This window comes from Lactuca virosa, chromosome 4 (assembly GCF_052849685.1).
Source record: "Lactuca virosa cultivar CGN04683 chromosome 4, Lactuca_virosa_CGN04683_v6, whole genome shotgun sequence".
Lineage (NCBI taxonomy): Eukaryota > Viridiplantae > Streptophyta > Magnoliopsida > Asterales > Asteraceae > Lactuca > Lactuca virosa.
The window spans coordinates 416258083-416284642 of NC_136429.1; the positions used below are offsets into that span (position 1 = coordinate 416258083).

A 26560-nucleotide genomic window follows, 5' to 3' on the forward strand; every position below is an offset into this window, starting at 1 on the left:
GAAATAACTTACATGTCTAATGGGCCATAATTGTATTTTCTTCATGTTTGTAGGGTCTTATCCTTTCACGTTCATGTATCATCTGGTGTTCGAAATTCTAAATACATATAACGTTATACATATTCATGTGGCAATAATTGGGATCTAGTGAGACTTGTCGGTTGACACCATTGAGTGTATGACCGTAGCTTGTAGTTATAATCAGAGTCTCCTAGAGGGAGAGCGAGAGTTTGTGTATAGATCTATACGGGGGTGACTCCCCCACACCTGAGTTGTTCGCTACAGTTAGACTAGGTCAGTCTAGGGTGACAAAACCTTGATCAAAATCCGGCGTTTGGAAAAATGTCAAGACATGCAATTCAGTCACTATCATGCATGGTTATAACGACTCATATAGAGATCCATTACCATCATGACATTTCGGAAATCAAAACTCGTATATCATATTGATACCAACAAGTCATACGATAATGCAAGGACTGCAACATTTTATAAATCAGAAAATATCGGATTTTCTGGGGAAACGCTATTATTCAATTACCTTCTACTTACAACAGAAAGAATACAAAGAAATTTGAACTGCACACTTATACATGCTTTTACTATGAAATTCACACATGCAACTATTCTCGATTTTCACATCATTTTTCAGATTTTTTACAGAAAATATATGATTTTCTGGGTTTTACAAACAATACAAAATCTTTCATTCAAACATCTTTATGAACTCACCAACATTATATGTTGACCGTTTTCAAAATAACTTGTATTCTCAGGTAACCGTTAAGCAGAAGAACCTTAAGTGTGTGGATTTATTTTTGTGTAATATCAATCATCGTACAATTAATATTTTGGAATATGTAACCCAAGACAATGTACTTGATGTGAACAATACCAGTTGTAATATGTAATGTTTGGTGATGATTGTGTTATGTTTCATGTATATTCATTGTGATGATAATTCCATTGATAGTCACACGAGCCCTCGGACGATTCCGCCGTCTGGTTCGGGGTGTGACAGCATCTCAGCGGCGGATGAAGAGGTTTCACAGCCTCATGTTGACATTCCTCGCTCCAACTTGGTCACCAATGGATCTCCCGGTCAATAGGACGAGACATGATGGTTGGGTTCGGAGGTTAGAGATGTTAGCAACAGTGGTAGCGGCCGGAAGTTAGGGGTGGCGGCTGGAGGGAGGTAGGGGTGACGGCTGTATCACAACCGGTTTTAGGGTTTAGGTTTGAGAGGGTAAGGAGGTTATATACCTGGTAGCTTACAAACTAATTCCCATAATAACAACAAAAGTCCCTCCTTTCTAAAAATCATTTCGAATTCACCCCATTATTTACCGTTTAAACCCTGGTTCCCATAATTCCTCTCATATTAGGTCCAACAGTTACCAAACAGCCCCTCTTCTAAAAATTGTTTTCTAATGAAGTCCATATGTTACCATTCAGCCCCTGATTCCATTAATTCTTTCATTTTAAGTCAAAATAATACCAAATTGCCCCTTACTTCTAAAATCCTTTGCAAAATAAATCTCGAAATTATACTTTAATCCCCCGAAGATTCAAATATCGCCATTTGGCTTCCCGAAACCAACACCCCGCTAATCATTATTTGATTTTGGCTATAAAATAATAATAATATCATATCTCGGGGTTCCGGATTTATTATTTAATTATTCTACTTTAAACGGGAAGTTACATAAGCTCTATCTTGAAGATATGATGGTTTTTGTATTAAGACATAAGCCTTTTAGGATTAGGGTTTGAGCTTAATGCCTTTGGGGTAGTTCTTAATGGGTAAACTTGGAAACTTTACCCTTCTAGACGTATTATCGGTCTAGATCTGGAAGATAAGGCTTTGGTTTGAAGAATAGTGGCTTAATGTATTAAGTGGGTTGGCAGACTGATGAACTCGATGAGTTCATAAGGGAACTCAGCGAGTTGGTTTGTGATTGTCCCGATTCTGTTGAAAAAGGAGGAACTCGACGAGTTAAAGGGAAACTCGACGAGTTGATTCGAAATATCGCGATTTTGTGATTCATGGAAACTCGGCGAGTTGAAGGATAACTCGACGATTTGAGTCAACTCAGAGCGTTGACTTTGACTTTGACTTGGATGTTGACTTTGACTTTGGCCAAGTTTGACCGTTAAGGGGGTTTTGAAATGTCGATTGGTATCTAAGGGATTGTTTCTGTTTAGGGATTGAGTAGAGCTGTTTTCGGGGCCGGGGATTTATCCAGTTATCTTTCAGCATTCGAGGTGAGTTTCCTTACCAAGTTTAGCGGGTCGAAGGCACCAATGCCGGCCCGTGTTATGTTCTGTCGATAGAATGCTAATTGTCTTCGTGACTCTTGCATGTACCTATGTTTTTATGCTAGTGGACTAAGGTCCAATGTCAGGCGGAGCCCGATGACTATCTGTATGCTATGTATATTATTTGTGTATGTGTTTATATGCTTTCCGAGCTCAGCTCGATGACCGGGCGGGGCCCGATGACCGGACGGGGTCCGATGACCGGGCTGGGCCCGATAACTGGGCGAGGCCCATTGTATGTTTATTGTATGTTTGATATATGGTATTTTGGGGGAACTCACTAAGCTTTGTGCTTACGGTTTTCAGTTTATGTTTCAGGTACCTCTGGTTCCATGGGGAAGAGCTCGGGATGACTGCATCGCACACACCATTGAGATTTTATTATTATGTTTTACTCTGATTTATGACAACTGATACATTGGTTTATTTCAAATGTTTGAATGATATGGAGAATTACTATTTTATCTAATATTAACTCGAAAAATTTTGGGACCATATTTTTGGATGTTACATTGTGATAATTGTCGGATGTGTATGAATTGTTTGATAATTCCGTGATTTATGTGTATCATTATGTGGTAGTGGAAGGGGTGAAATATACCCGATATCCGATTGAAATAGACCGAAGGGGCAGGTCGAGCACCCAGATATGTTTGGCATTATCCGGTTGAAATAGACCGAAGGGGTAGGCCGCACACCCAAATATGTGTGGCAGTATGTTGCTTTTGTATGTTGTATGATGTGGGAACTCACTAAGCTTTGTGCTTACAGTTTCAGTTTGTGTTTCGGGTACTTCCAGCTCGAAGGGAAAGGGGCATGGATGATCGCATCGCATCACACTATGATTTTCCGCACTAGAGATTTTGGGGACTTGTACTCTAATAATATTTTTCTATGACATGTTTTGACTACTTGATGTGATTGTTGTGTGTTGACATGAGTTTTGGAAATGATAATGTTTTCAGAATATTGGTTTTACTAATTTAAAAATAAAATTTTTGGGTCTTATTTTTGGGATGTTACAAGATTATTTAGGATATCTGCCGAGTATACATACCAATTTTTTTTCAATAACAAAGACTTTTTTTTTAAATAAAGAAACAATGTATTCCACAATGTCTCGTGAAAAGAAAAAAACCCCAAAAGTCTAAAACTGTTCTTTATAAATCAAAGAATCATAACTCTAAATTTTAATCGGAAATTGTAAAAACGTGATAAACAACTATTGAGGTCCTCCGAATTTTTTTGACACCACTAGGAGAAATTATATTTATTTTTTGAATTATAACGCTTAAAATTAAATTATTTTCATTTAAAAAAATAAAAATAAAATGTAGTGAAATGTGACAATTTTCTATTTTGTAGTGAGTGAAATGTGAGTGAGTGGAAAACTGACGTGATACTCAAAAAGTGAGTGGTGAAAAATAGGTACACCCTCTGGTCTTAACGATAAAAAAATATCTATATAAAAGCAAATTAAAACATAATTAAAAAATAATAATTTTTTAAACTATAATTGTCAAAATTTAGAAATCTTCTATAATATGTTCCACTCTAGTCACGCGACAATGTAAAAAGTCTAGTAACAAATATCAACGAGATCTAACATTTCATATAAACAATATATTAGAACTTAGTTATCACAATACAACGAGTGAGAAGACAAACAAACAACAAGATGCGCTGCTAAGCCTTTCTGTATGGTAAAACCAATTCTTTTGAAGACTACATCAATATATCTAGATGATATAACATTGATATGTATCATCCGTTGTACTCGATTAAGAAGTTTCATCGCATCCGACGCAAGGGAACCAAACGTATCAAACGCAAATGGTATGAACACGTGTTGATTTTCCATGCATAATTTCTATGTTTTGTAACCTTGCATGTAGCAACTTTTAAATCAGTTTGTCCCACCTTGAAACTCCTAGCCCTTAAGCCCACAAGATGAGATACCCATGTAAGGTCCACACAAGCATGTTTCCCTCCAACCCATCCAAAAATCTAAACGTCAGCCGGTCTAAGGATTAACATTCCTTCTGTCGGGTCGGTCAAGAAATTCACAGTTGTCTCTTTATTGGTGAAACCCCAACATGCTTAAATATGTGAAAAAAAACATCTTTAATCATATGATGTCTGTATTTGAACCTCAAAAGTTCATATTAAAATAAGAAAAAACATCATAAATGGTCCATGTGGTTTCCCAAAATCTGAAGTTTAGTCCACATGGTTTAAAAACCTCATAGATGGTCCCTGTGCTTTCAAAACTTTTGACGATTGGTCCTTATTGCTAACTCCGTTAAGTTTGTCCGTTAACTGAAGGGTATTTTTGTCATTTCACTACCATAGGGACCATTTATGATGCTTTATCTTATTTTTTTAAATATATATATATATATATATATATATATATATATATATATAGTATTTAAAAGGTCCTCTCTCTCTCTCTCTCTCTTCTCTCTCTCTCTCTCTCTCTCTCTCTCTCTCTCTCTCTCTCTCTCTCTCTCTCTCTCTCTCTCTCTCTCTCTCTCTCTCTCTCTCTCTCTCTCTCCAGTTCAGAGTTTTCATCTCTTTACCCCAGTATTCCTTTTGTTCGATTAGTGGGAAATCTGAACCCTATTTCTTCATATCTACCTTAATCTTTCCATCTCCAGAAACGAATGATGGAGGTTAACGGAGACAAGCACGAAAAACACCTTGTGAAGCTCAAATGTTCGGTTCAAAACTACGATTGGGGTCGAATTGGCTACGATTCGAGGGTTGTCAGGCCGTTTGAAAGGAACTGTGGGGGTCAAATTAAAGAAAACAAGCATTACGTTGAGTTTTGGATTGGTACTCATGTTTCCAGATCCTCGTTTTTTGAAGAGACTGATAATGTAAGTTTGAAGAACTGGATTTTGTAAAACACAACAAAAGGGGAATAGGTATCTATCTTCGTTCCTTCAACAGATTGGGAAGGGGAAACGAATGGAAGCATGAATCGAAGGCTCCGGCAGTGAAGTTATCAAATCGCAAGGAGGGGTGGGGAGATCGATCTCCGGCGACCCTCTGAGGGTTTAATTTGCAATATTGTTGGTTGAGAACCAAAGGAACATGTCTCCGTATTCATCTGATCGGGTAATGAAAGAGAGGTTGTGGGAGGTTAAAGGTTGCTTAACCCGATGGAAGGAAGCACTTTTGGTGCTTGACTGGACCGAAGAAGGAAAGGGGAAGGAAACCAGCGGGGCTGCTGGTGGTCTCGGTGGGTGCAACGCGGGGCTGCTCAAGCAGCTTCTCGACTACTTGCTTCTGCTCCGGCAATGGATCACGAAGGGAAAGGGGAAGGTTGGTCTGAGAGGATCAAGGAAGCAGCAACAAGTCAGGTGCAGGGGAGATGCGAAGGAGGCTGTTGCCTTCTTGACTGTCGGAAAACTCCACCTCCAGTGGATATTTATTAACTGAATCTAAAGAAAAGAGGAGGGGTGAAATAGATCTGCATAATGCTTTTAGGGGGTGTTCTTGGCAGCTTCATCAGCGGACATAAAAGGGAAAACGAGAGAGAGAGAGAGAGAGAGAGAGAGGTGGGATCTTTTACATATTAAAAAAAAGGAGAAAACATCATAAATGGTCCCTGTGGTAGTGAAGTTACGAAAATACCCTTTGGTCAATGGACATAACTTAACGGAGTTAGCAATAAGGACCAATCGTCAAAAGTTTTGAAAGCACAGGGACCATCTATGAGGTTTTTAAACCATGGGGACTAAACTTCAGATTTTGGGAAACCACAGGGACCATTTATGATGTTTTTTCTTAAAATAATTATATAATTACGGTAAGACTTAATATTATTTGATCCTTAATAATTATAAGGGTATACTTATCTGAGGCAATCATACATTTTTCCCATGTTATCGTTGTCCCATGTATATACCTAAATTAAAATTAAGCAATAGACATAAAATCAAAGTTTTAGTTTTTCTTTCGATATTCTTATATGTTAAAAAAATATAGCAAATATCAATCAATAATAAAAACACAAAAGTCAACAGACAAACTTTGTGTATGACAATATGAAATCAATAACTTGTCGTAATAATGTTAAAGTCTTAGTGAAACCTTTTAAATATATAATGACGTGTGGAAATTTTTAAATACATGTCGCTTGTTTTTTAAAAGTTATTTTAGTAAATTTGTTAAAATGTATGAGTTTTTTTGTTATATACTAGGTGTAAAACCCGTGGATTACACGGGTTGATTAAAGAAAATAAAATATTAAAATGTAAATAATAAGTATTTTTTAAAATAAAAGTTTAAAATAAGGAATGAAAAAACATATTAATTGCAATTTAATATAATATTTATTACATTTGATACTTTACATATATAAGTATAAGTATTATGTGGTTTTTTAATTTTAAAAATTGAAAAAAAAACCATAAATTGACATGTGGATATTATTTATTTAAAAAATATCACAAAATGACAAGTGTCAAAACTCATTAGAGATTAACATGTGGTAAAATTATCTTCATTTATTATAGTAGATTATTTGAAATAGTTTTTAGATTCATAACTTTTAAATTAAAATAAAAGTTTTAACTTTGTGCCCCTAAGAAAGTTTTTCCATTAATTCGATTTTTTTGTTTAAAAGCTCAGACTCCTAAAAACTTATTACTGAATATATTTAAAAGGGAATATGACTTATTAAGGTAATTAACTTTTCGGTTTGTTCACATCTGGATAACTATCTTTTTTTTGTACACATCTAGGTAACAAACTTGTTGGAGGTGTTCACATATGACCATTATAACCTGCTGTAGCAGGTTACATCCTAGATGTGAACACTTTTAACAAGTTCGTTACCTAGATGTGTACAAAAAAAATAGTTACCTAAATATGAACAAAACGAAAAGTAAGAGTAAATTACACGAATGGTCCCTGTGGTTTGGGGGAATTTGTGTTTTTGGTCTCTAACTTATTTTTTTTAACTCGGATGGTCCCTATTGTTTATTTTTGTTGTGTGTTTGGTCCCTGTCTTACCTAAAAAGACTATTGTGCCCTTATTAATTTATTTTTTTAATTAAATTTCTCAAATGTGGTTTCAGGCTTACGGTGAGGAGATACATATATGTGGGGTCTGTTAATTTTTTTAAATATATAAAAAATAAATACATAAATAAGAAAATTAATTAAAAAATAAATTAATAAGGGCACAATAGTCTTTTTAGGTAAGTCAGGGACCAAACACGCAACAAAAATAAACAGTAGGGACCATCCGAGTTAAAAAAATAAGTTAGGGACCAAAAACACAAATTCCCCCAAACCACATGGACCATTCATGTAATTTACTCTTACTTTTCGTTTTGTTCATATTTGGGTAACTATTTTTTTTTGTACACATCTAGGTAACGAACTTATTAAAAGTGTTCACATCTAGGATGTAACCTGCTACAGCAGGTCATAATGGTCATATGTGAACACTTCCAACAAGTTTGTTACCTAGATGTGTACAAAAAAAAAGATAGTTACCTAGATGTGAACAAACCGAAAAGTTAATTACCTTAATAAGTCATATTCCCTATTTAAAATGTAGAAACGATTGATTTATAAAAAAAGAAAAGAAAATCTTTAAAGTAAGCTGGTTTAATTAAATCAAATTAATTCATGGAAATTAACCTAAAAACATATCAACATATGATAACTTTAATTTAATTTACCATAAATATAAAAGTAATATTGATGGCTATTGTATATGCAGTTAATGGGTTGAAATTAAAAGGTGATAAAAGAAAAAAAATGATTTAAAAGGATCTATCATTTTTGTTTATATTTTGAAAATATTTTTTGTATATGATTAACCAACGAACTTTTTAAAAAATTTCAAATGTTACATATTGAATGACTATCTTAAGTTACAACTTACTTGACTTAAACCTGACAAACTAAAACAAAAAAATAACATAAGAGAGTAATTATTTATTTGTTTTGTTCATATTTAAACAATTTTGTTTTTATACTGATTGACCATCGAACTTGTTAGAAGTGTTCGATGTCATTTATGACGTTATTTATTTATATATTTATTTCGATAAACCAATTATTATCAATTATAAAATATCTAATAATAGCAAAATAATCATTTATCTATTTTCTTATTTTGATATTCATTTTCTTTCATTTCAAATGCTTACGGTGATGAATACATTCATAACCACAATGTGTTTTGTGGTGATGTATAGCATTTCAAATGTTTATGGCTATAAATTTGATTTGGAAGCGAAACTGGTTTGATCCAAATCCTTTTAACAAATTTAAAAATCAAATCCTAACCAGGTTGTGAAAAAACTTGGGCATCGTGGCGTGTATTGCATGTATTTTGAACAAACAAATAAATTACCCTCAATTACCTTCTTAAAACATTTGCATGGTTTAGTTTGTTATGTTAGATGTCACATAATTTGTAACTTAAGATAACATGTTATAATGATATGTTTACACATTTTTACCCAGGGCCGTCCCAAGTCAATTTGAGGCTCGGGGAAAAAACTAAAAATGAGGCCCCTCAAAATTTAATAATCACAAACAATAATACAATGATACGGAGACAAGTACATGAGCATTTGCTATTAAATTATATATATATATATATATATATATATATATATATATATATATATATATATATATATATATAGGGAAGGGTTATTTGGAAAACAAAAAAACCCTAAAAATCATAAAAATGCATAAAAAAATACCTAGAGATCACCAAACTTTTTTTTGACATTTTTTATGAAAAAATCGCAGGTTTTTAAAAAATTCGCTGGAAAAAAAAAACTGATTTTTTATTTTTTTTTCAGCGAATTTTAATAAAAAGCTGCGATTTTTTATAAAAAAAATTCAAAAAAAAGTTTTGTGATCTCTAAGTATTTTTTTTATACATTTTTTTGATTTTTAGGGTTTTTTGTTTTCCATAGAACCTAAACATATATATATATATATATATATATATATATATATGGGTTTAAAAGAAATATGAGTTAAATATTAAACCAATATACCACTAGGTTAGTACAAAAAAACTAATGACAAAGAAAAAAACACATAATCGAACCATTTTGAAAAACCGCCATTTTGATGTCCGAAAAAAAAAACAAAAAAGATAAGTGTTTGGAAAAAAAATCATAGTTTGGTGAAAAATAGGTAGGTTAGCATGATTTTTGGTAACAAAACTATAAATAATAGTTATTATATATTAAAAGATGATGCAAGGTAGAAAATCTCATATATAAATAGAAAAATTATCCATGATAATGGCTAGAAAAAGACCAAAATTTTAAATGAAATAAATGTTTGGGTGGTTTGTAAAAAAAAAAACAAAGAGTCTAGGAATCATTTCAATAACTTGGATGATTTTTGAATAACAAAGAAGAATGGAGGGACTATTTCTGTAATTTGGATTCAAAACTCAATAAAATACTGTAAAGGTATTAAAAAATAAATAAAAAAAAAGCCTCCAAAGCGTCTCTAATTACTTGGCACGTTACTAACCATCTAATCTAAGGAAATGTTGTATAAATTTTAAACACAATTCATATATATAAAGTAAAAGACAAATATAATTTTGGGGCTCAAACCGTAACGAGGCCTGGGGCCGTCGCCCCCGCCCTATTGGGCCGGCCCTGTTTTTACTAATTTCGTCAAATTATATAAAAAAAATATTTAAATATAACAAAAACAAATAATTAATTAGCTTTCCAAATCTTTTTTCAAAAATAATAGAGTTACGAAACATCGTTTGAACTCTGAAATGTCAAAGACCTGGGCACGTGTTTTGCATGTATTTTGAACAAACAAATAAATTATTTGAAATATTATAAAAGACGAAAAGTATTCAACACCTTCTCCTGTGTTGCTGTCGAATCTTATCAGATAAACCCATTTGTGAAAAGTAAAAGGAGACACATTTCCTGCAGATCATTCCATTCCTAGTATACTCATTTGAAAACTTAAAGGTTTCCGTGTTCTTCCCATCATCGTCTATTCACACCACAAAACACACACAGTAACAATGGCTTCCGTTTACGAACACAATCAACAAAAAAGTGTGATGCTTGTTTCAGTGCACGCTATTGGTTCACGAAACCCCATGACAAGGCTGGCCAGACGTCTTGTTTTGAAAGGCCTCCATGTCACTCTCGCCATCAATGACCTTGCCCTAAAAAACCACTCTTCCATCGTCGGCGGCGTACACCTCGAGTATTTTTCCGACGGCCTACCTGAAGATCACGATCGACTCAACGGAGACATAGATATCTTCATGAGCTCACTGCGTAAGTTTGGACCCGGAAACCTCTCCGCCTTAATCGGATCATGTGGTCGAAAATTCTCATGTATTATAACCATGCCTTTTCTTCCTTGGGCGGCTGACGTCGCGGCGGAGCTTGGGCTGCCCTGCGCCATGGTTTGGATCCAAGCGTGTACAGTTTACCAGATATTTAACTGTTTTTACAATCGAATCAACGAATTCCCAACTAAAAATAACCTTGAAAATATGGTCGTGAATTTGCCTGGGGTTCCAACGCTTCGAGCGGAGGATTTCCCGTCTTTTGTTATTCCGGCGAATACGATGTCAACGTTCGATAGCATATTGAAGGAAGTCTTTTGTAACATTCAAAAGTACAAATGGGTGTTGGGGAATTCGTTCATGGAGCTTGAGAAAGATGTGATAAAAGCAGTGAATGACGCCGGACTTCCGTTTTGGCCTGTAGGACCGATTGTTCCGGCAACCTATTCAGGGGAGGAAGACACAATCGACGGCGATCTCAAGGGTTTAACTCCGTTTAAATCCGCCGGCGGGAGTAATTGTTTGGAATGGTTAGACAAACACCCGCCGGCGTCAGTTGTTTATATCTCATTCGGAACACTCCTGTTTTTATCCCGGAAACAAATAGAAAGCATAGCAACTAGTCTGAAAAGCTCGAAGCGACCATTTCTCTGGGTGGTGAAGCTGCCGGAAAATCAAGAAGCTCAAAAAGTTGAGATCTTGGAAGAGATTAAGGAACAGGGATTGATCATGAGTTGGAGCCCACAAACAGCAGTGTTGTCACATCCATCAGTTGGGTGTTTTGTAAGTCACTGTGGGTGGAACTCACTGATTGAAACTATAACGGCCGGTGTTCCGATGATTGCTTGTCCACAGTGGACTGATCAGCCAACGAATGCAAAGCTTGTTACCGATGTTTGGAGAATCGGTGTGAAACTAAAGAAGAATGTAGAAGGGATTTTTGATGGGGAAGAAATAGAAAGATGTGTGGAAGAGGTTCTGACTGGGTCTAGATCGGAGGAATTCAGAAAGAACGCGGCGGGATTGAAAAGGGCGGCGTGTGAGGCGGTGGCAGATGGTGGCTCGTCGGACAAGAACACTCAGTTGTTTGTAGACGCAGTGTCGTCTTCTTGCTCATGAAATTTATGTTTGCAATGCGACGATGTGCTGTCTGCAATGAGGATCTCTAGAGAAGTTAAGTTGAAGTCATAACTTAAAGGCTCGAGTTAGATTAAAGAAAGGAGCCAAAGGGAATAGAGGCAGCACAATCTGGAAGAAAGGACGAATAAAAAGATGTAATTTGTGCGTCAATTGTAATTTAGCTTGTTTTTTTAATTAAAGATGTATTTTATTTTATTTATAATGTGAAATTTTAAAAAATTGATGAAATTATATATAAAATATATATTTATTATTTTTTTAAGTTTAACTTCTTTTTTTTATAAAAGTTAATGTATTTCAAGTAAATGGAAAACAAAATAATATTTTATATGTTTGGTTGACATTCTCATTGTCTGAAGCTAGGGTTTTTCAAAAGGTAAGAAGTTTTTCAAGAGGTAAGAAATTAGGGTCTGATCATGGTTTTTACGAGAAATCATCTCCATTAATTGCTTACTTTTCATGATAATGGTTGCGATTATGCAGGGGTTAGAAATGGGTTCTTCAGACGATGGTAAAGAGAATTAAAATTGGTAGATAGTATTAGGGGTTTTTGTCATAAAAGCCCCCAAATTTACATAAAAAAACCGGTTATGCCCAAAATCGATTTTTTTTTGCCACAGATGCCTAACATTTGCCCCTCATGTTTCATTTTAATGTTTTTTACCGTTTCCCCTTAACCAACCGGTTACATCCCCATTTGCAACCGGTAACATTGTTAAGCCCCTCTCCTCCGTTTCTCCTCCGTTAACACTCCATTTGTTGAAGCATTCTCATTGTCTGAAGCTAGGGTTTTTCAAGAGGTAAGAAATTAGGGTCTGATCATGGTTTTTATGAGAAATCATCTCCATTAATTGCTTACTTTTCATGATAATGGTTGCGATTATGCAGGGGTTAGAAATGGGTTCTTCAGACGATGGTAAAGAGAATTAAAATTGGTAGATAGTATTAGGGGTTTTTGTCATAAAAGCCCCCAAATTTACATAAAAAAACCGGTTATGCCCAAAATCGATTTTTTTTTGCCACAGATGCCTAACATTTGCCCCTCATGTTTCATTTTAATGTTTTTTACCGTTTCCCCTTAACAACCGGTTACATCCCCATTTGCAACCGGTAACATTGTTAAGCCCCTCTCCTCCGTTCTCCTCCGTAACATCCTTCGAAGCTAGAGAATTAGGGTTGATCAGGTTTTACGAGAAATCATTCATGATAGTGGTTGGATGCAGGGGTTAGAAATGGGTTCTTCAGACGATGGTTACAACGACCCATTTGTTGGAATTTACGAGCCATTTTCCGGGTTAAATGAGATGGACTTTGAGCTGCACGGGATTTACATGGATCATGAACCACGACAGGAGTTTGTATCAAGCTTGATAAATGTAAGGATTCATTTTCTTAACATTCTACTTTGTGATGCGAACATTAGAAATGCAAGTATGACTGATGAGGTGAAAGATCGAGTGGACCATGGTAATGATTTGCAAAATGATGAGCAGGCAGAGGAAGAAGTGACTAACAAATACAGAATACATGATCCAAATTGGTGGGATAGATGGAAATAAGGGATAGAATGGAGGGTACCAAATATACTTTCAAAAGAGTGACAATAGAAGAATGAAGATAATAAATGCCCTTTTAGACTTTATGCAGCTTGGATGTACAATGACAAAACCTTCCAGGTTAAGGCAATGAATTCTGAGCATCTTTGTTCTAGAGTGTTTAAATTTGGGTCTATGGTTACCCCGAAATGGATTGGAAGACACTATGTTACTGAGATAGCAAATAAGCCCAAAGTTAAACTTAGGGAGATGATCAGTGACATCAAACAAAGGTATAGATGTGTGGTATCTATAGGACAGGTTAGAAGGGCAAAACAGTGGGCAAAAGAACTGATTGAGGGTAAATTAAATGAACACTATGCAAGAATTTGGGATTATGCCCAAGAGTTGTTGAGATCAAACCCTGGGTCTACATGCAAAGTTGGTGTTACTAACAATCCAGATGATAAGAATTATTTTAAAAGGTTTTACATATGTTTCAAATCTTTAAGTGTTTGCTGGAAATTAGGGTGTAGGAAGGTAATAGGGTTGGATGGATGCTTCTTAAAGGGCCAGGTAAAAGGTGAATTACTCACAGCCATAGGTAGAGATGCTAATAACCAGGTGTTCCCAATAGCTTGGGTTGTTGTTGATGTGGAAAACAAGGATAATTGGACCTGGTTTCTGGAGCTTCTGAAGGATGATCTTGACCTTGGTTCTGGTGTAGATTTGGTTGTTATTTCTGATCAACATAAAGTAAGTTCCCTTATAATCATAGTATATTTCTATTTGATTATTTCATTATGGTTATAAATACTAAGATAATATGTTTGTTCACAGGGTTTGCTTGAATCTGTTAAGGTTATTTTGCCACATGTGGAGCACAGGCAATGTGCTAGACACATTTATGCAAATTTTAATAAAGCTTTCTCTGGATTGGAGTTGAAGAAGTTGTTTTGGGCTTGTGCAATGAGTTGTGTTGAAGGTGACTTCTTGAGAAACATGGAAAAAATAAAGACCATAAGCCCTAGTGCATATGAGTATCTAATGGTAAAAGAACCCAAAACATGGTGCAGAGCTTACATGAGTGTAGGGTTTGCTTGTGAGGCAGTGGAGAATGGTATTTCAGAGTGTTTCAACTCCATACTTGTAGAAGCTAGGAAAAAACCTTTGATTACAATGCTTGAAGAGATAAGGATATACATAATGGACAGGTTTTCCTTTATGAATGATGAATGCAGTAAATGGAAAGGTAATATATGTCCAGTGGTGATTAAGAAGATGAATCTTTTTGGAAAGAACTTTAGGTAAGACACAAAATAATTGTTTCTTTTTCTAACTGTCATTACAATTGATATATAATGACTAATACATACTCTTTGTCTTCATGCAGGCTTTGGTTAGTAGTGCATAGCCTAGGAAATGTATTTGAAATGAGAAGAGCATGTGCTAGTTACAAGGTAGATTTGGATGGTAGGGTTTGTTCTTGCAGATTATGGGATTTGTCTGGAATCCCTTGTGTCCATGCCATAGCAGCCATTAATTATATCCATCAAACACCAGATGGATATATTAGTGACTACTTTTCAGTGAATAAATTCAAGGAATGCTACTCTACAAACATCAGTCTTGTGAATGGGAGTAATATGTGGCCTCTAACTGGATACAACAAGCCTTTGTGTAGCACCTGGTTCTTGGTACGTATTTTTTCTAAGTAATTTACATTTTTGGCCTTGGACTCGGCGAGTTGAGGGACCAACTCGCCGAGTAGAAGCGAGAGGGGATGCGGGACTTAAGCGATGGACTCGGCAAGTCGGGTCCCGGACTCGGCGAGTAGGCCCTGTCTGGACAAAAAAAACCCTAACCTGAGGGTTTGCACCCTATTTAAACACCTTAACTCGGCCTCCTTCGTCCCATTTGCTCCCAGAAGACCCCCATAGCAAACCCTAGCCGTTATTGAAGCAATCTAAGGCATTTGGAGTGACTTTGGTGCTTTTGTGATCCAAGGAAGGAAGGAAAAGCTTGAGGGATCAAGAGGAGGCTAGAAGGACTCGATTTTGAGCATCATTTGCAGTCTACAGAAGGTATAAAGTCTATACCTTGCTTGCTCTTTTGATAGATCCCATTTTGTGGAGTTTTAGGGCTTTTCTAAGCCATTTTGGTCACCAACCATGATTGCAAGCATGGTTTGGGGTTGATGTTTTGGATCTAGGTCCTTAGAGGGGTTACAAGGCAGAAAGGAGTGGCTTTTAAACTCAAAGAAGGTCCCATGCATTGTAAGAGCTTGTTTTAGGACCTTTTTAGCTCAAAGTCTCATGCAAACACGTAAAGGTTGTAACTTTACGTGCTAGATCGATTGTAGAAGCATAGATCTATCTTTTGATCAAGGGTTGTACATCAGAAGTCGAAGATTTAGTGAGAGGATGTGACCAACTCGACGAGTCCATTCTTGGACTCGGCGAGTCCAAGGTTCTGTCTCATATCAGTTGAGGGTCAAAAGGACCCAGTTGAGTGTGGAAAGGTTTTAGGGAGTCCCGGGGAGTGACCCAACGTTCTGGACTAAGCCATTGTTCTGGGAGTTCATGGGACTCGGCGAGTGCATGAACAGACTCGGCGAGTCCAAGGCAATCTTCTTAGAACTCGACGAGTTGTTCATCAACTCGGCGAGTCGAGGACAGAACTTGTTCATCAGATGAAGGTAGACTCGACGAGTTGTTCATCAACTCGGCGAGTCGGATGAGTTTTCATGTGACGTTCATATGAGAGAAGAACTCGTCGAGTTGACGGTCCAACTCGACGAGTGGGGTCATGGAAGAGGACAAGTAAATGGTGATGGACTCGGCGAGTTGACGACCCAACTCGGCGAGTCCGGTCAACTAGAAGTTGACTTTGACTTGGACTTGGTTGGGGGTAAAATGGTCATTTTACCCTAAGAGTAGATGTCAGTTTCTAACTGAGTGTTTTGTGGGGATTATAGCCGGAGGACTTCCGGAGCATCAGCAGTAGCAGTCAGAGGATTTCCCGCACAGATCAGCAGCTACTACGAGGTGAGTTACCTTCCAGTAGCGGTGGGTCTACGGCCACAATGCCGGCCCACCAGTAGGGATTGTATGATAGATGTTTGTCTTTGTGATATTCGTCTGTGTTGCTACTACCTGATATGTTATATGCTAGCGTGGTATGATATGTAATAGTGATAGAGTTCGGTTGTTAGGACCGAAGGGTAGGTTAGGCACCCTAGATATGCCTAACAGCATGTTATAATATGTTTAACTGCTAGCATAATATGTTATATGAGATAGAGGTAATAGGAGGGGGAATAGTCCCCGCGATTCGGTTGTTAGGACCGAAGGGTAGGTCGGACACCCCAGATATGTCTGACAGTAGATTATGCTATAATGTATGTGATAGTAGTAGTAGGAGGTAAAATAGCCCCCGAGGTTCGGTTGTTAGGACCGAAGGGTAGTCAGCACCCCAGAATGGCTCGACATGGGTAGGTCAGCGCCCCAGAACGGCTTGACACGGGTAGGACGGCACCCCAGAATGGCCGCATGGGTAGGTCGGCACCCCAAAATGGCCGTACGGGTAGGTCGGCACCCCAGAATGGCCATACCGGGTAGGTCAGGCACCCCAGAAATGCCTGGCAGTATGTATGCTATATGATTGTATGGTATGTGGACGATGGGGGAAATCACTAAGCTTCGTGCTTACAGTTTATAGTTTTGGTTTCAGGTACCTCTTCAGCGAAGGGGAAGGAGCTGGCGCGGTAGCGGCACATCATACACACACTTGGTTTTCCGCACTATGAGTTATTCTGGGATTTGTACTCTGACATTATTATGTTTCTTACGATTCGGTTCTCAGACACAAGACATGTTTTTATGAAATGATATGATCGGTTGATATTATGTTACAAATGTTTTGCAAACCACTTAATCAAAAAATGAAATTTTTTGGACGTGAAAATTGGGTCGTTACAAGTTGGTATCAGAGCCCTGGTTTGAGGGATTCGGACGCACCTTCGGGAGTGTCTGGACTCAAATCGAGGGACTAAAGGATTTTTACGAAAGAAAATGATTTTCTAACAGTTAAGATAAAGAGTTTGAAAAAGAACGAAGTGTGTGATGTGCGCAACCGGCCGAGCTCAAGTAAGTATTCCCCAGAGTACCCATACAAGTTTATGTTATGTTTACCAGTCTCAGTTTCAGTAGAACAACATGCTAGATTAGGACTAAGGATCTAGGAAGGATGCCTTATGTGCCTATTGTATGAGTATCAGCTTTATGAGAACTGCATGCTAGTTTAGGGCTAAGGATCTAGGAAGGATGCCTTATGTGCCTGTTATATGTGTACCAGCTTATTGAGAACTGCATGCTAGTACAGATTAGTCGGTATGATAGCCAGAGTAGTATATACTTGATTACGTGTGCTCAATGCCCGAATGCGGCTTGCTATGTGCTTTAGGAGTTCTAGTTGTCTTTCACTAACTAGTAAACGAATATATTAAGTTACATATTGCAAGGACTAAATAATTTCAGAAGGTTGGGTCTAGCTCTATTTCACAGCTCTTGTTTGAGTCCAACCGTTGTAGGGTAGGACCTCTCATTCGAAGAATTATCTAGTCTGAGTAATATGTAATAGTATTCGCGAGCTAGTTGGGGGAAGAAAGCAGAGACTTCTTATGTAGCTGACGGCAGAGAGTGGGTTGACAATTACCTAGGGCAAGCCTAGGACGAGATTAGCATGAGATCAGCAGTAGTAGTAGAAGGGACTTGGTGGAGTCAAGGCAGTTCTTGAGGAAGTACGGATAGATGTGGAAGGTAGTATGGGCCCGTACTACTGAAAGCAGAGGATCCGTACTTGAATCGAGGAAGGCCGAGGCGAGACCAGGAACCTTGTAGTAGATGTGATCCCTCTAGATGTATCAGTACCACTGACGGTTGTCGTTATGTATTGCAAAATGGTGGTACTACGTTCGAGGCCAGAAGTTGGCAGTTCGGGAGAGGGATCGGGTTCGGGTTCAGGTTCCGAACCAGTGGATGAGAGGCTACGCGAGTTCATCACGTCAGAGATCACCAGAGGCATCCTTGAGTCGACCCCCATCATTTTCGGGTCGATCAAGGAAGGGATAATTGAGTTGATGGAGGACCGCCTCAGGGCGTTCCGGAGTGACATGGCATCTGGCCAGTCAGGATCTCGCACACTGTCCTTTAAGGACTTCAGGAGCAGTGGTGCGACGGATTTCCACGGGGCGAAGGACCCCATTGTGGCCAGGCGATGGATTGCAGACATTGAGTCTGCGCAGCTGACCAGCTTCTGCCCCGAGGGGTCGAAGGTGAGATATGCAGCAGGGTGTTTGAGAGACAGAGCTAGAGATTGGTGGGAGTCTGTAAGTGACTCATTGGGAGCCTCGGCTGTTGAGGCTATGACATGGCCGGACTTTGTGACCCGGTTCAGAGCAAAGTTTGCACCAGCTGTAGAGCTTCAGCAGCTGGCCAGGGAGTTTTTGAACATGAGGCATACTACGGAGACTGTGGCGGAGATCACCGCCAAGTTCCGGGAGAGGGCGTTGTTGGTGCCCCAGTACGCGGGTGATGAGGATATGAGGAGGACCCGCTATCATGACATGCTGTGAGCCGACATTCGGGAGCATGTTAGTTTTTCAGCTTGCCCTACCCTGGAGTCCATGATTGCCAGGGCAAGGGAGAGGGAGATCGATCTGGAGCATGTCCGGAAGAGGAAGGTAGAGGAGGGGCAGACGATTGGGGCTTCGGGGAAGAAGCCCAAGGGATCAGATGGTAGGCCGAAAGGCCAGTCAGGACCGGGCCGCTGCAAGAAATGCGGCAGGCCACATGAGGGGACGTGTAGATTGGGATCATCAGGCTGCTACAAGTGCGGCATGACGGGGCACTTCAGCATGGATTGTACCGCCCCTGCACCGGTTATTCAGACATCTGAGTTGCTGTGTTTTCACTGCAACCAGAGGGGCCACAAGAAGGCCAGCTGCCCCCAGTTGACAGCAGCAGCAGCGCCAGTGAAGGAGCCAGCGCCAGCGACCCTGCGGATTACTGATGGCCGGCAGGGCAAGTCAGAGGCTCCAGTGGTGAGGAGTCGGGCCTTCCAGTTGACTACCAAGGAGGCACGCGCTGCACCCGACGTGGTGACGGGATCGTTCCATGTGAACGGTATCCCAGTTCAGGTATTGTTCGATTCGGGTGCTACCCGATCATTGGTTTCTCTTGCGCTTAGCAAGAAGTTTCCTGAGCCTTCGGGCAGGTTGGATTGCCCTCTAGAGGTCGAGATTGCGGACGACCGGTCAGTGCGAGCATCTGAGGTCTTCCGAGATTGTGTTTTGAGTTTGTTCGAGGAGCGTTATCTGGTAGACCTGGTTCCTATTCCATTGAGAGGGAACAAGGTGATCATAGGCATGGATTGGTTGAGCCCCAATGGGGCAGTGATTGACTGTGCGCAGCAGTTGGTGCGGATCAGGACCCCAAGTGAGGGAGAGCTGGTGGTTCAGGGTGAGAGGCCACAGCGAGGACCAGCTTTATGTTCAGCAGCGAGAGCTAGGCGTTACCTCCAGTAGGGTTGCGCAGGTTATGTCACTTATGTTATGGATACCCGGGAGGCGGGTAGAGCGACGGCGGGCGATGTGCCCGTAGTACGAGAGTTCGCGGACGTATTCCCCGAGGAGCTGCCTGGGATACCTCCGGAGCGACAGGTGGAGTTCAGGATCGACCTAGTCCCTGGTGCGGCTCCGATAGCCAAGGCACCGTATCGGTTGGCTCCTCCTGACATGCAGGAGTTGTCTACACAGCTGCAGGAGCTGTTAGACAAGGGTTTTATTAGACCGAGCAGTTCACCCTGGGGAGCCCCGATTCTGTTCGTGAAGAAAAAGGACGGGTCGCATCGGATGTGTATAGACTATAGGGAGCTGAATAAGGTAACGGTGAAGAACCGTTACCCACTCCCGAGGATTGACGACCTCTTTGACCAGCTACAGGGAGCATCTTGGTTCTCCAAGATTGATTTGCGTTCAGGGTATCATCAGATGAGGGTCAGAGAGGAGGGTGTGCAGAAGACGGCATTTCGGAAGCGTTATGGCCACTATGAGTTCGTGGTGATGCCTTTCGGGCTCACCAATGCTCCTTCCGCGTTCATGGACCTCATGAACCGCGTGTGTAGACCGATGTTAGACCGGTCTGTGATAGTGTTTATCGACGATATCTTGGTTTACTCCAAGACGCGAGAGCAGCATGAGGAGCACTTGCGAGAGGTTCTGGAGACTTTGAGGAGGGAGACCTTGTATGCCAAGTTCTCCAAGTGTGAGTTCTGGTTGCGCGAGGTGCAGTTTCTTGGGCACCTTGTCAACCAGAACGGGATTTTGGTAGATCCGGCCAAAGTGGAGGCCGTGATGAGATGGGAGGTTCCGAGGTCTCCATCTGAGATTCGGAGTTTCCTGGGATTAGCTGGCTACTATCGGAGATTCATCCAGGATTTCTCCAAGATAGCCTTACCCCTGACCAGGCTAACGAGGAAGGCCGTGATCTTTTGTTGGGGGCCTGAGCAGCAGGCTGCATTCGAGACACTGAGGCAGAGATTGTGCGAGGCGCCAATCTTAGCCCTGCCAGAGGGCATGGAGGATTTTGTTGTGTACTGCGATGCGTCTATCACAGGTTTGGGCGCAGTGTTGATGCAGAGAGGGCATGTCATCGCCTACGCGTCAAGGCAGCTGAAGCCTCACGAGGCGAACTACCCGATGCATGATTTGGAGCTGGGGGCTGTTGTGTTCGCCCTCAAGATCTGGCGTCATTACCTCTATGGGGTTCGTTGTACCATTTACACGGACCACAAGAGTTTGAGGTACCTCATGGATCAGCCGAACCTGAACATGAGGCAGCGTAGGTGGATGGATGTGGTAAAGGATTACGACTGCGAGATCCTTTACCATCCGGGGAAGGCCAATGTGGTGGCCGATGCGCTTAGCCGCAAGGCAGCGCCAATCAGGGATATTTGTCTGAGGATGACAGTGGTGACTCCGCTGTTGGAGCGGATTCGGGAGGCCCAGCAGGAGGCCATGAAGGAGGAACATCAGAAGAACGAGCGGATTGTGGGACAGGTTTCCTCCTTCGACTACGACAGTAGAGGATTACTGACACTACACCGCAGGGTGTGGGTGCCATACCATGGGGGTGTGCGCCAGGTTCTGATGGAGGAAGCACACAAATCCCGATTCTCCATTCATCCCAGGGCGACGAAGATGTATAGGGATCTTCGTCTGGACTATTGGTGGCCCTGCATGAAGCGGGATATGGCATGGTACGTGGAGCGGTGCTTGACCTGCAGGAAGGTCAAGGCCGAGCATCAGAGACCACACGGCAAGATGCAGCCGTTGGATATCCCACTGTGGAAATGGGAAGACATCACGATGGATTTTATCACCAAGCTTCCCAGGACCGCGCGGGGAGTGGATTCGATCTGGGTCATCGTCGATCGATTGACCAAGAGCGCCCACTTCATCCCGATTCAGGAGAGCATCTCGGCCGAGAAATTGGTCGATATCTATATCAGGGAGGTGGTGGCGCGGCACGGAGTGCCAGTTTCGGTAATTTCGGATAGGGATGTGCGGTTCACTTCCAGATTTTGGAAGAAGTTTCATGATGAGTTGGGTACTCGTCTGCACTTTAGCACCGCTTTTCACCCGCAGACGGATGGTCAGAGCGAGCGGACCATCCAGACATTAGAGGATATGTTGCGGGCATGTGTTTTAGACTTCGGAGGTAGCTGGGATACCTACCTTCCGTTGGCAGAGTTCTCGTATAATAATAGCTATCATGCGAGTATTGACCGTCCTCCCTTCGAGATGTTATACGGAAGGAAGTGCAGAACCCCGATATGTTGGGGTGAGGTTGGCCAGAGGGTCATGGGGAGCACCGAAGTGGTGCTCAAGACGACAGAGAAGATTCAGCAGGTCCGGAGCAGGCTTCAGACTGCTCAGAGTTGGCAGAAAAGTTATGCCGATAAGCGTCGATCAGACCTGGAGTTCCAGGTCGGGGATATGGTTCTCCTGAAAGTGTCGCCTTGGAAAGGCGTCATTCGATTCAGGAAGCAGGGCAAGTTGGGCCCAAGGTACATTGGATCGTTCAGGGTGGTAGCCCGGGTGGGCAAGGTGGCGTACAGGCTGGATCTGCCAGTCGAACTCAGTCAGATCCACAACACTTTCCACGTCTCCCAGCTGCGGAAGTGCCTGGTGGACGACACAACAGTTGTACCCTTGGAGGACATTCAGGTTGATGACAGCCTGAATTACATCGAGCGGCCTGCAGCGATCCTTGAACGGAAGTCGAAGGATCTGAGGAACAAAAGAGTGGAACTCGTGAAGGTGCAATGGCAGCACCGGAAGGGGTCGGAGTGGACTTGGGAGCCGGTGGACGAGATGATGGAGCATTACCCCGAGTTGTTTCAGGAACGCGCAGCAGACTTCGAGGACGAAGTCTAAAATAAGTGGGGGAGATTTGTAGCACCTGGTTCTTGGTACGTTTTTTTTCTAAGTAATTTACATTTTTGGCCTTGGACTCAGCGAGTTGAGGTACCAACTCACCGAGTAGAAGCGAGAGGGGACGCGGGACTTAAGCGATGGACTCGGCGAGTCGGGTCCCGGACTCGGCGAGTAGGCCCTGTCTGGACAAAAAACCCTAACCCGAGGGTTTGCACCCTATTTAAACACCTTAACTCGGCCTCCTTCATCGCATTTGCTCCCAGAAGACCCCCATAGCAAACCCTAGCCGTTATTGAAGCAATCTAAGGCATTTGGAGTGACTTTGGTGCTTTTGTGATCCAAGGAAGGAAGGAAAAGCTTGAGGGATCAAGAGGAGGCTAGAAGGACTCGATTTTGAGCATCATTTGCAGTCTACAGAAGGTATAAAGTCTATACCTTGCTTGCTCTTTTGATAGATCCCATTTTGTGGAGTTTTAGGGCTTTTCTAAGCCATTTTGGTCACCAACCATGATTGCAAGCATGGTTTGGGGTTGATGTTTTGGATCTAGGTCCTTAGAGGGGTTACAAGGCAGAAAGGAGTGGCTTTTGCACTCAAAGAAGGTCCCATGCATTGTAAGAGCTTGTTTTAGGACCTTTTTAGCTCAAAGTCCCATGCAAACACGTAAAGGTTGTAACTTTACGTGCTAGATCGATTGTAGAAGCATAGATCTATCTTTTGATCAAGGGTTGTACATCAGAAATCGAAGATTTAGTGAGAGGATGTGACCAACTCGATGAGTCCATTCTTGGACTCGGCGAGTCCAAGGTTCTGTCCCATATCAGTTGAGGGTCAAAAGGACCCAGTTGAGTGTGGAAAGGCTTTAGGGAGTCCCGGGGAGTGACCCAACGTTCAGGACTAAGCCATTGTTCTGGGAGTTCATGGGACTCGGCGAGTGCATGAACAGACTCGGCGAGTCCAAGGCAATCTTCTTAGAACTCGACGAGTTGTTCATCAACTCGGCGAGTCGAGGACAGAACTTGTTCATCAGATGAAGGTAGACTCGACGAGTTGTTCATCAACTCGGCGAGTCGGATGAGTTTTCATGTGACGTTCATATGAGAGAAGAACTCGTCGAGTTGACGGACCAACTCGACGAGTGGGGTCATGGAAGAGGACAAGTAAAGGGTGATGGACTCGGCGAGTTGACGACCCAACTCGGCGAGTCCGGTCAACTAGAAGTTGACTTTGACTTGGACTTGGTTGGGGGTAAAATGGTCATTTTACCCTAAGAGTAGATGTCAGTTTCTAACTGAGTGTTTTGTGGGGATTATAGCCGGAGGACTTCCGGAGCAGCAGCAGTAGCAGTCAGAGGATTTCCCGCACAGATCAGCAGCTACTACGAGGTGAGTTACCTTCCAGTAGCGGTGGGTCTACGGCCACAATGTCGGCCCACCAGTAGGGATTGTATGATAGATGTTTTTCTTTATGATATTCATCTGTGTTGCTACTACCTGATATGTTATATGCTAGCGTGGTATGATATGTGATAGTGATAGAGTTCGGTTGTTAGGACCGAAGGGTAGGTTAGGCACCCCAGATATGCCTAACAACATGTTATAATATGTTTAACTGCTAGCATAATATGTTATATGAGATAGAGGTCGTAGGAGGGGGAATAGTCCCTGCGATTCGGTTGTTAGGACCGAAGGGTAGGTCGGACACCCCAGATATGTCTGACAGTAGATTATGCTATAATGTATGCGATAGTAGTAGTAGGGGTGAAATAGTCCCCGAGGTTCGGTTGTTAGTACCGAAGGGTAGTCAGCACCCCAGAATGGCTCGACATGGGCAGGTCAGCGCCCCAGAACGGCTTGACATGGGTAGGTCGGCACCCCAGAATGGCCGTACCGGGTAGGTCAGGCACCCCAGAATGGCCGTATGGTATGTGGACGACGGGGGAACTCACTAAGCTTCGTGCTTACAGTTTATAGTATTGGTTTCAGGTACCTCTTCAGCGAAGGGGAAGGAGCTGGCGCGGTAGCGGCACATCATACACACACTTGGTTTTCCACACTATGAGTTATTCTGGGATTTGTACTCTGACATTATTATGTTTCTTACGATTCGGTTCTCAGACACAAGATGTTTTTATGAAATGATATGATCGGTTGATATTATGTTACAAATGTTTTGCAAACCACTTAATCAAAAAATGAAATTTTTTGGACGTGAAAATTGGGTCGTTACACTTTGCCACCTGTTGGTAGGAAAATGCCTGGTAGGCCCAGAACCAAAAGAAGGAGGCATGCAAGTGAGAAAGAGAGTAAGTTTAGTTCCACTTCAAGGGTGAAACCCCCAAGGACAGTAAGATGTTCTAATTGTCTTGAGTATGGGCATAATAAAAAAGGCTGCAAGAATGAAAAAAAGGTACCAATTCCTATGCCACCAAAGAAGATTGGGAGGCCTAGGAAATGTGATGTAGCTGGATCCAATCCACATGTTTCTGTACCCACTCATTCTAGTCAACAAGCAAGTCAACAGGGCAGTCAACCACCTATGACATCAACTGCAACCACTCAACCTAGTCAACAAGCAAGTCAACAGGGCAGTCTACATGCTTCAAGTTCTAAAACTGGCAAAAAAATGAGGAAATTAGGTTTAAGAGGCCCAAGTTTCAGAGTTGGTGACATTGCATCTGTGGGTGCTCAGTCAAGTGAAGTAACTGTCCCAGATGTTAGAAGGAAGAAATTGGCTGTAAGAAGGCAAAATAGGAAGTCAACAACCAAATTTCAGGATGAAGTCAACAACCAGGTTCCAAATGAGGTTGCTCAAGCTCCTTCTCTTAATGATGTTCCTTTGGTGAATGAGATGATAGAAGAGGAAGAAACTGAGGTGTCAGTGAAGGTGCCAGAGCCAGTTTTTAATGAAGTTCATTTGGTCAATAACCAAGTTCCAGTTGTTAATGATATTCCAAAAAATGTTGCTCAAGTTCCTGCTGTTAATGGTGTTCCTTTGGTGAATGAGGTGATAGAAGAGGAAGATGACATTATGGTGATAGAAGAAGAAGAAGTTATGGTGCTAGAAGAAGAAGCAGTTGATGTTCCAGTAAAGGTTGCCCAAGATCTAAAACAAAGTCTTGATGAAGTTGGAGATGCAATTGATCAAATTCTTGGTTCTGGAACTGAATCAGATGCATCTGATGTTCCATTGGTGAATGAAGGTGGTGAAGAACCTGAATTCACTGAAGGACATGCATCAGATGTTCTCCCAGATAAAATCAAGATAAGTATTGAAGGAATAGCAAATTTACTTGAAGCAGGATATTTCATGGCTGAAATTGAAAGCATGGGGTGGTTGGAAATTGAACTTGATGACACTCCACCAGTTGAGATGGTAATTTATTAACCTTGTAATTTTAATTTTAAATATATGTTTTTTCCCATTTATATGATATGGTAATTTATTAACCTTGTTATTTCTTGCATCAGGACTTAAATGAGGATGAGCCTGATGTTGATGAAGGTGAAGCTGACTTTGTAAATGATGTTCTAAATGATGGTGGTGTGATTGAAGGTGAAGGTGAAGCTGACTTTGTAAATGATGGTGATGTGATTGAAGTTGAAGGTGGTCAAAATCAAGATGATGGTGATGTGATTGAAGGTGAAGGTGTTAATCATGGGAATGAGGTTGCTGGTGATGTTCTAAATAATGAGGTTGTTGATGATGGGAATGTGGCTGATGATGAAGGTCATCTGATA

General features: G+C 41.1%; 1 protein-coding gene and 1 pseudogene across 1 annotated transcript; both read left to right on the plus strand.

Annotated features, from left to right (window-relative positions):
* The first annotated feature begins 10224 nt into the window (after nt 1-10224).
* LOC145108936 (UDP-glycosyltransferase 84B1 pseudogene) lies at nt 10225-12032 on the plus strand (annotated as a pseudogene).
* Nucleotides 12033-13473: 1441 nt separating this feature from the next.
* On the plus strand, nt 13474-15041 carry LOC145106545 (uncharacterized). Its single transcript, XM_079043499.1, has 3 exons — nt 13474-14079; nt 14164-14630; nt 14717-15041. Exons 1-3 carry the CDS (start codon nt 13474-13476, stop codon nt 15039-15041), a joined length of 1398 nt encoding a protein of 465 aa, XP_078899625.1.
* Nucleotides 15042-26560: the final 11519 nt, after the last annotated feature.